Here is a 10,532-nt window from a genome sequence, read left to right on the forward strand (position 1 = left end):
CGCGCCGCTCCCGGCTGCCGCCTGTGCCATTTCTGATTTTGCAACTTGGGGGAAGAAGAAAAAAGCGAGAGAAGGGAGCTTGCTCGCTGGGGGGGGGTGGGGAGGGGGGGAAGGAGAGCGGGCCCCCCCAAGATCGGAGCGCGGGGGGGAGCGGGCGAGGGGAGCAGGGGTGTTGGGGGGGGAGCCTGAGAGCCTGGGGGGGCTGCAAAAAGAGAGAAAGAAAACAGCAGGAACCACAACAAAACGCCAGCAGGGCGGGCGGGCGCGCAGCAGCAGCAGCGGGGCGGCCGAGGCAGTAGCGGCGGCGGCGGCGGCGGCGGCGGCGGAGGCAGCAGCCGGTGCCCAGCTCGGGCTCGGCTCCCGCGACCCCGGGGCGCCGGGCGGGCCCCCCGCCCCCGCCCCCTCCCCCCTTCCCCTTCCCCTTCCCCTCCCAGCGCGCCCGCGCGCCCCGCGGCCCTCGGCGAGCAGCTCGGCTCCCCCCCAGCGCTCCCCGGGCCCAAAGATATGGCAATGGTAGTTAGCAGCTGGCGAGATCCGCAGGACGACGTGGCCGGGGGCAACCCCGGCGGCCCCAACCCCGCAGCGCAGGCGGCCCGCGGCGGCGGCGGCGGCGGCGGCGAGCAGCAGCAGCAGCAGGCGGGCTCGGGCGCGCCGCACACGCCGCAGACCCCGGGCCAGCCCGGAGCACCCGCCACCCCCGGCACGGCAGGGGACAAGGGCCAGGGCCCGCCCGGCTCGGGCCAGAGCCAGCAGCACATCGAGTGCGTGGTGTGCGGGGACAAGTCGAGCGGCAAGCACTACGGCCAATTCACCTGCGAGGGCTGCAAAAGTTTCTTCAAGAGGAGCGTCCGCAGGAACTTAACTTACACATGCCGTGCCAACAGGAACTGTCCCATCGACCAGCACCACCGCAACCAGTGCCAATACTGCCGCCTCAAGAAGTGCCTGAAAGTGGGCATGAGGCGGGAAGGTGAATATTTCTTCCGTGCTTTTTCTCCCGGAGCTTCGCCCGCCTCCCCGGCCCTCTTTCTCTCTCTCTCTCTCTCTCTCCCTCTCTCGCGGGGGTGGCTGCTGTCTGGGGCTGGGGCTCCTGCGGTCCCGGCCCGTCCCAGCTCCCCCCATCCCCGCTGCCTTCCTCCCCCGGCGTCTCCCCCACCCCACCCCCTACCCCCCGCCCCAGCTCGCTGCCGCTGTCTCCCCCTCCCGGCCTGCGCTCGTCTCCCCGGCTTCTCCACCCCGCCCGCTGCCTGCTCGGGACGGTGCCCCTAGGATCGTGAGCTGTGCTGGAAAATCCCCTCCCTCTGTCTTGGATGTGCTCGGTGTGTGTCTCTTTCCCGCGTGTGCGTGAGGATGCTTGGAGCTGTGCTGGCATGAACTTGGGGGGAGGGCTGCTTATTACCCCCAGAAAACTCGGTTTCTGTGGTTTTTGTGTTTTTGTTCTTTTTCATTCCCCTTTCCTCTCCATGTCTTCATTGCCCTTTATTTAAGATGGGGGAGGGCTGGAGGAGACTGGAGGATTCTGAACCATAGATCCCTGACTGCATCATCCTTTTGGAAGCTTAGCTTGGAAAAAGAGGAGTGAGATTTATTGCACTTGTAGGTCTAATTAGGAGGGAAGGGGGGCGAGGGGGGGCTTCTGGCCTGTTCACTGGTTCCCTCTCCTCTCCACCGAGCTGGGGCCGCCTCCTCCAGAGCTGTGGCCTTGTTTTCACCCCTCTACTTTCAAAGGAAAGTTTGTGACTGAACCGTGCTTTCATAGTCGTGTCATTTTTTTTTTAAAACATGATACTCGTTTTATTTCTTCATCAAACTCCACCCTCTGTTTAAATACTGCATACAAATTACAATTAACAACGGCATTTACCGATCCTTCTGATTTGGCTATAATGCATAGACTGCAGCTGGCATGAGCTTCGACATCATTTAATCCCTGTGTTGTATGGCTTTGGTTTCTTTTAACATAACTTTTGATGTTGTATTTAGATATGCTTCATGTTCATGTGGCAAGAAATGCAGCACTTTTCTTATAAATATATCTAGCCATTTACAGTTAAAGTTTATCTCCTGACAATCATTAAAGATGTCTTATAGTCAAATTAGCAAACCAGTCAATTTTGCAGAATGCAGATTACTTCTTCTTGTAATTGACTTTAAAATTATATTTTATATGCCACAAGAAAAGAAATTGAATTTCTTCAGATCTCAAGGAGCAGGCAAATATGACGACTTCATTTCTAGCTCCAGGGAGATTTTATAGGCATCTGAAGGAAAAAAAAAAAAAAACTTTGAATTGTACTCTCATTTAATTGAAAAATAACTGCCAAGTTCAAAACTATAATTAGAAAAAAGTATTCTAGCCAGTTATGTTTTAAGAGTTTAAATTGCATTGAGGCTTGCATTAAAATGAGAATCAGTGCAAACTTAAGAAAATAGTGTACAACCTGAATTAAGAAAGCTACGTCTACATGGACATATCTATATTAATTTGTTGGGGGGGGAGAGTTCAGTAGCCCTAACTTTTCCTAAAGTTGTCTTTGTTTACATGGCAATTTAAAACGCTGGCACTGTTGAAGTAAAACATATACATAAAAAAAAAAAAAAAAAAAAACTTTGGTCAGCTTTAAGAACTCAAAGCATGCTTACGTTCTGCATTCAGATGGTTAATGAATCCAGTGTTTTTGCAGTTGCAAGCTCGTGCATTCACTGGGCAAAAGCTGGCTGCAGGTTGCTGTGGCACCTCACAGGACAGACATTAATTATATTTTCCACTTTTTTCAATAATGTTTGGCTACTGTAAGTTCAACTTCTTTCTTGATTTTTTTTTTCAATTTTCTGTTGCTTTTAACAGTGAGAACTTTGTGTGGGGTGGTGGGGAGGAGGGGATAGGGGAGGGGTGCAGGATACTAGTTTGCTATTCAAAAGTTGTAAGTGGTGAGTAGGGTATGTAACTTCTGTCTGTTTTAAGGATAATTCCATAGCATTTTTAGAGAATATGGAAATGTTTTGAACAAAACCTGCTTGCTTGCAAATGAAGAGGCAGCTAGGCATGTGCCTAGAACCACAACCTTTTCTCTGGTTGCGCCTGGTTTTTGTTTTTGTTTTATCCTGATTGGGTTCCTTCTGGAGGGGTGAGTGGGATGTCATTAATCTGCGTGTGACCTGGTGGTGGTCGAGGGGTTGGGGTGCACTTTCTCGGTCACTCTGGGCTGGAGCGGGGAAGCCCTTAACTCAGGCCTAGTTCTGCCTGGGTCTGGGGTGGACAAGAGCGCCCGAGATGGCCGGGCGGATCGAGCCACGGAGCTGGAGGGCTTCACCCCTACGCCGTCTTCCTCCGGGTGTGGGCCGGGAGTGAAGGCCAGCGCCAAGGAAGACGCTCGGCGCTGGTGGCCGCGGAGACCAGCCTCCGCATTGTGTCGGTGCGCTGCGGGGCGGCCCGGACTGTTCGCAAGCCCCCTGGATGCACATTGCCTCTTTTCTCTCTTTCTTTTTGTCAGCGGTTCAGCGAGGAAGAATGCCTCCCACTCAACCCAATCCAGGCCAGTACGCACTCACCAACGGGGACCCCCTCAACGGCCACTGCTACCTGTCCGGCTACATCTCGCTGCTGCTGCGCGCGGAGCCCTACCCCACGTCGCGTTACGGCAGCCAGTGCATGCAGCCCAACAACATCATGGGCATCGAGAACATCTGCGAGCTGGCCGCGCGCCTGCTCTTCAGCGCCGTCGAGTGGGCCCGCAACATCCCCTTCTTCCCGGATCTGCAGATCACCGACCAGGTGTCCCTGCTCCGCCTGACCTGGAGCGAGCTGTTCGTGCTCAACGCAGCCCAGTGCTCCATGCCGCTGCACGTGGCGCCGCTGCTGGCCGCCGCCGGCCTGCACGCCTCGCCCATGTCCGCCGACCGCGTCGTGGCCTTCATGGACCACATCCGCATCTTCCAGGAGCAGGTGGAGAAGCTCAAGGCGCTGCACGTCGACTCGGCCGAGTACAGCTGTCTCAAAGCCATCGTGCTGTTCACGTCAGGTGAGGCTGCGGCCGCTGGGAGGGCCAGGCCGGCGCCGGGAGCGCCCGCCCGCCGGCCCCGCTCCGCGCCTCGGCTCCCCGGGCGGCCCGGGCCCTCGTCGTTCCGCGGGAGGCCGGGCCGAGCCCGGAGCCTGCGGTGCCCGCGCGAGGGAAGCGGCCGGTAGCGCCGCTGCCATCTTGGGAGCGCGGCGGTGCGGGAGGCGAGGCGGTGCGGCTGCGGGCCGCGCGGTGGCCCGGCTCGGCCCGGTCCGGCGGCCTGGAGCCCCACGCGGGGCGGCGGCGGCGGCGGCGGGCGCGTGTCTGGCCGGGTCGGAGTTGGGGGGGGCGGTGACCGGGAGGCGGTGCAGTGGATCCGTCTGGCTGCGCGCGTGTGTGCGGTGTGCATGTGTGTGCGATGTGTGTGCGCGCGTGTGTGCCTGAGCTCGGCGTTTCTGGGGGAGGAGAGGAAAGGAAGGGAACGTGGGAACGTGGCTTTCTCCTCTGCGTGGCACGGTCCCTGGCTGAGTTTCCCGACACAGTGAGACACACACACACGGAGAGGTGGCAAGAGAAGAATCCGCGCAAATAAATCATAAATAATCCCGCTTTATGGCTGCCTGATTTTCCCTTATCGGAAACCATTCATGTTTGCAGTTGCTGAGGTTATTGAGGGTCGTAAAAAATGGATTCGACCTAAACAAGAAAGATAAAAAACAAAAGCAATGCCGGAGAACCCGCAAGTATGCGAGGATTCCCGCCCGGAGATAAATCTCATAGCCCATGCGAGGTGCACGAACGTTGGAAATTTAACAGAGTGCCTTAAAAATATCAAATTAAATGTAGGCAGCGGTAACATGCATGTTAACAATTTCTCTTATGATAGATGGTTCAAATTAACTTCCAGGAAAGTGCATTAGCGTAGCCTTTGAAGGCTCTCGTCTGAGCCTCTGAGAACACTGCCCCCCTTTTATTATTGTAACCTGCAAGAGGGAAACATATAAACACCCAGGACAGCAGGTAATGGGGGGAAATATAAACAAAGCCAGAAAGGACGCTGGTGGGGAACAGAGCTGCTCAGACTGGGTCTCCGGCCTTGCCCACTGTGAGTAGAGTTAGCTGCCGTTTTTACCACCATTATTGGCGCTATTGTTTTTAATTCCTCCATTCAGAGAACAAATAAACCATCCTAATAAATCTATCCTAGAGCCAGGACCTCCAAAGGCCAAATTAAAACCATTCTTGAGTAGGGATGGCAAAACCCCTCTCCCAAGGCCTTGCTGAACAGTAAGCAGTGGTATAATCTATCAATATTTCCTGGCTTTCATGCGTGAAGAATCGTATTTACATTGTATTAAAATGACTCTTAAATTTGCACAATATTGTAATGTAGCAAATGTAGTATTAATATCGATCTGAACAGCAGATAATTTATTTAGACAAGAGCATCTCATTTGTATGCAGGGTGGCCTGAGCCGTGGACTTGGACTGCCCCCCTTTTACTTTCAGTGCAAATGCAGGTCTGCTAGTGGGAGAGGGAGTTATTCTTTGCAAGAGGATAAAGTGAGAACCTTAAAACAAATGGAAGATTTATTGAATCGCCTCCTCGGTGTTTGAATGCGTTTTATCTTAATAAGTCTTCTTGATGGAAACGTGTTTTTCAAAAGTGACAAAGAGCCTGGGAAGTAGCGACCCGGCTGCTTTAGTTCTGGCAGGCCTAGGGCCTGGCTGGCTCTCCACTACCCAGCTCTTTAGCCAAATTAATCAGGAAGCAAGCCAGTGTCGGGGAAGCTGGGGTTTTAAAATCTCACCCAGTGAGGTGTCTTGAAGCAGAAATGTGACTTGGAGCTGGACAGAGGTCTTCTCAAGCAAAGTCTCCCTCCCCTTTCCTTGTCCCCTCCTAAGGTTCTTTGAACCCCCTTGACTTTTCTGATCTCCTGCCCTTTCCCAGAGAGAGGCGAGGACCGTGCAGGCTGCAGGGAAGATTGTGGAATTATTCATGCTTTTCTTTCAACTTTCCATCCTAAAATGTCCCTGTGAAAAGTCTTCTTTTTTTAAAAAAAAGTTTTCCTAAAGACATTTCTTAAACCAAGTCTTCAAGGTGCAGGGGAGGCCGAGAAGTGAACAATGACATTATTTTGTTGGGAAAATTGCAAGAAGACTATCTGAAAATGGAAATAGAGCTGTCAGTAGTAATTCACCCCCCCCCTCCATATAACACATTTCCACTTTTGACTAAACTTGTTTTGATTGCTAGCCAGAAGGGAATTCATGGGAAGCCTTCTCAAAGTCATCCAACTTTTAAGCAAACTTTGAATGATGGAAAAGACAGTTTTAGACATATTGTCCAACGAGGTTTGCTCCGGCTAAGTATTTGAAGCTGGCACGGGGGTTCCCTGTGGTGGTTTTCACATTTGGCCTCCGGATGGTATGTTTAATCCTTAATATTCTGGACGGCATCCAAGGACTAGGTCATGACCTGAACTTACTTAAAAAAAAATTCATTAATTCATACACCTAAATATTCTCTCAAATAAATGAGACTTTCCCTGAAAGGAGCCATCTAGTTAACATAAATACAATAAATCCATTTTCAGCACAATAATAACTTTGATTTCTAGTTATGGCAGCTGATTACATCTATATTTCCTGAACACTAAACTCTTCTGAATGCACAACATGAAATACATTCTCTGCACTACAAAGGCTAAGCCGGGAAGGCCTGAGCGGTAATGGTTATTTATTTACATAATTTCTTTTCCATACACTGTAGAGGAAATATCGAGGGTTCCCACATTGACACTCCCATATAAAAAGCGAGACATGGATTTTGCACATTCTGCCTCCTTTTCTTATCTGGGGTATAACTCATGGAGTGTAAATATATACTGGATCTCACCCCCTGCTCATCTAGTTTTGCTGCCTCAACCACCTACTTGGTCTGAGAGCTCACACTATCACTCCACAGTTGGGGGAATCCTGTGGCAAAAATATATGGAGTAGGAATGAATATCTAGAGTGCAAAGCCAGACCCAGTCTAGGGCTTCTGCCCTGGAGGAGGCCACAGTGCTGGCCGGCTGGCACTTTGCAGCAGGGGCCCAGCTACAGGCATCCTACCTTCAAACCAGGAAAGAACTCTGACAAGGAAGCCAACACAGGGCCCAGGCATGCCTTTCCAGCTCCCTGGGAGTTGCCTAGCTGGGGGACAGGTAGTGACCTTGCACACTGGGGGCCCTAAGTGTAAACATCAGATACATATTTTACAGATCCAAAGAGATGCCATGTGGGTCTTTAAAAAAAAAAAAAATCTGCTGGGGTGCCAGTGAGTCCCTTGCATGCTGCATTCTCTAAGGCTGAGTGGGATCCTGTGCCATAAGGGGCAGATAAAGCCTGTAAAGCAAGATATATGTAAATATGAGTCTGCCCAGGGGTCATAGAGCAGGATCAGGTTAGCCTGCAGAGCTAAGGGCAGACCTCAGGGTCCCCTCTCCAAGCACTGAAGCACCAAAGTGCTCCTGCCCTCAGCCTGTAGCCATAAAATCTCCCTGACTTCCCAAGTCAGGCTAGTGTGGATGCACCCGACTGGCCGGCTAGAGTCATTAGACATCTGAAAGGAACCCAATCTGGATCTGGGGTCAAAGGAGACCTGCCTCAGAAGTTCTTGAATTATCACTAGTTTTATTTGTATTTTTGCTCAAGGCCATAGCCTTGTAGATGAAGGTGTTAGAATGCTTTGTAAGTCCCAGTTCTTGAAATAGAGACATAAAGCTCAAGAAACTCAGCAGACACAGGTTCCTCTTTGAAACCATTCTCTGTGTCTTCTTTGGGTTACACTTGCCCATTCACAATTAGACAGAGTCCTTTGGGGGTGGGGGGGGGCATCGCCATGCATTTCTTCCCAGATCTATCTATATATTAGCAAACTCCGTCTTTGATCTCTAGTCAACCTCCTGACTGGCTAAGGGCTCCTCTGTGATCTTCCTGTTTTTTTAAATATTTATTATTAATACAGGAAACAACATGGGTGTTTGAACTAGGAGAAGAAGCCTTCGCTTCCTCTGATTCCACCTTCCCCTCCACTGGCTTGCCTCTGATTCGTTGATACAGTATAAGCTGCTGTCTCAAAATATTTTTAGTAGACCAAGAAGAGCCGCTGGTTGACATGAGATTAAACACACAGGTTTTCAGACGTTTCCTTGCATATAAGTGCATTTTTCTCTCTTAGTCCTGTGACAGGAAGCCTGTCTCCCCAAATCCTCCTTCAGCCCCCACTGCCCAGTTCTCAAGCAGCAGCAGCAGCAGCAGCTGCCCCCAGCCCAGCTTTGTGTCTGATAGCTGAAGTTGTCTCCTTTCTGCAGCCTAAAGTAACTAAGCCATATTCCTTCTGATTATTATACAGCTTACAGAGATGTGACCAGTTTTCAATTACTTGATCTAAGGCACCGATAGAAGTGTTCACCCTCACTAAGGATTTGCTGCAGACCTCTTGCTTGCATAGATAGTGGATCGCAAATCCTATCTTGCTAAAGCCTGGACTTGATCTGATTGCAGGCTCTGCCAGCCTACAATTCCTTACCCCCTCCCATGCGTCTGATCACTACACAATCTAGGTTCTCCTGCTTGGGGTCGTTTGGGTTTGAGAGAGGGACTCCCAAGAAGTGTTTCAGAGCCGCCTCCAGGCTGCATATTTCTTCAGGGCTCCTGGACACCCCAAAAATCCGGGGCAAAGGGGGCAGAAGTCCTTCCTTTAATGAGCACAGCGGAAAAGATGCTCCCCTGCAGGCGGAGGCCAGGTTGCTCCGTATAGCAAACATGGCTCCAGCATCGTACATTATTTAACCCAAAGGTGAAAGAGGAAACACAAAGGAACTAGAGAGAGTGTGTCTGCAAGTGTGCGCTCCTCTCTTCGGCTCCCCTAGGCATGGTGGGGATTTGATTTATATTTTTATTGGTCTTGGGGGCTGGGGGGAAGGAAATAGGGAAGAAGGAGTAGGGAGCCACGGGGAGGATTTTTCTTTTTCCTCCAATTTGTTTTCCCCCCCTTTGCTTCTTATTAAAAAAAAAAAAAAAGGAATGGCGTGTTGTTTGTGACCTTGCTGGTAGCTGACCTAACCGTGTGCCCCTCCCCTGGTCTCTCCTTGCTGTGGCCGCGCGGGCAGATGCCTGTGGCCTGTCGGATGCGGCCCACATCGAAAGCCTCCAAGAGAAGTCGCAGTGCGCGCTGGAGGAATATGTGAGGAGCCAGTACCCTAACCAGCCCAGCCGCTTCGGCAAACTGCTGCTGCGGCTGCCCTCGTTGCGCACCGTGTCGTCCTCGGTCATCGAGCAACTCTTCTTCGTCCGTTTGGTAGGTAAAACCCCCATCGAAACTCTCATCCGCGACATGTTACTATCCGGGAGCAGCTTCAACTGGCCTTACATGTCCATCCAGTGCTCCTAGACCTTGGGCGCTTCCCACCTGCCCCCAGCCCCTAGAGACTCACAGCACCGGCGAGGGGCCGTGGACTCCAAAGCCGCGGAGACACCAGGCGGCCGATGCTGGGTGCGGCAGGGCCGGGCAGGCGGGGAGGAGGGCCGGGGGGCGACAGGAGCCGCCCACCGCGCAGACAGGCAAACCGAAGCTGCAAACCTGGAGAAAAAAAAAAGAGAGAGAGAGAGACTCTTTTTAGTATCAGATCCGGGAATACGTTGGAAAGGAAAGAAAACAGACCCTTGTGTCTGGTGAGAAAAAGAAAACCAATTTGGGAAGAGAGGACCATGAAAATTTTAATAAAACAGAAGGAGACTAAAGGACCTTCCAGGATTTATTGTGGACGGATGTGGATATATTCTGTACAGAAAACAACACCCATGAAAGTGGACCGAATCCTATGTAGAAACACACACACAGACACACACACCACACACACACAGACATTGTTATTCATTTTGTAAAATACTAGTCTTTATTTTCATTTTTTTGTAAAATTTAAACATCGTATGCACATAAAAAAAGAAACAAGAATTAGGGGAAAATAACATTTTCCAAATAATTATAAAAAAAAATTGTCCTGTGTCTATGTATCTATATCTGTTTTGTATTTTTTTCTGGTTCCAAACCAGATTTCCTGTGATTCTATACTAATAATTTTTGATATAACCCTTTGCTTCTTATAATGAGTGCGATATATGTTGTCGAGGCTGTTCTTCAAGAATTAAAATCGAAGTGAAAATTTAAACAAAAAATAAAAAGAATTTAGCAAAACCCACGTGTCTGGTTGCTTGACAGATGTCATCAGTGCAAGAGAACCCTCCAATTAATTTCCACTCCAATTATTATTAGAATGGCGGGGAGAGGGGGGCAACTTTAAGGTCCATTACCAAGTTGGCTAGATTTATTTCCTAAAACCAAGGAGCTGCTTTGGGATTGTAAGTGTGGAAGCCCAGGCTCTGCGTGGGACAGAGTGGGCAGGGAGATCACCCTTCCGTGCGGACGCGGGCAGCAGCCACAGTGGCCTTGTAGGTGGTGGGCAGCCAGCACCCAGCTGGCTGAGA

The 10,532-nt window shown here is 50.9% G+C and overlaps 1 protein-coding gene across 1 annotated transcript; it reads left to right on the top strand.

The window, feature by feature from the left end:
* Positions 1–416: 416 nt before the first annotated feature.
* NR2F1 (nuclear receptor subfamily 2 group F member 1) lies at positions 417–10,030 on the top strand. The gene is made up of 3 exons (XM_061424388.1): positions 417–970; positions 3,495–4,022; positions 9,158–10,030. The coding sequence occupies exons 1-3, from the start codon at positions 505–507 to the stop codon at positions 9,436–9,438; spliced, it is 1,275 nt and encodes a 424-aa protein (XP_061280372.1). The 5' UTR covers positions 417–504; the 3' UTR covers positions 9,439–10,030.
* The last annotated feature ends 502 nt before the right edge of the window (positions 10,031–10,532 follow it).

Source organism: Bos javanicus, chromosome 7, assembly GCF_032452875.1.
Source record: "Bos javanicus breed banteng chromosome 7, ARS-OSU_banteng_1.0, whole genome shotgun sequence".
NCBI lineage: Eukaryota > Metazoa > Chordata > Mammalia > Artiodactyla > Bovidae > Bos > Bos javanicus.

Bases quoted from the DNA above. Each gene is read 5' to 3' on its own strand.
- NR2F1 (XM_061424388.1), top strand. From the start codon at position 505: ATGGCAATGGTAGTTAGCAGCTGGCGAGATCCGCAGGACGACGTGGCC. The intron at 971-3,494 runs GTGAATATTTCT...TCTTTTTGTCAG, and splicing joins AGTGGGCATGAGGCGGGAAG to CGGTTCAGCGAGGAAGAATG. The intron at 4,023-9,157 runs GTGAGGCTGCGG...CCGCGCGGGCAG, and splicing joins CATCGTGCTGTTCACGTCAG to ATGCCTGTGGCCTGTCGGAT.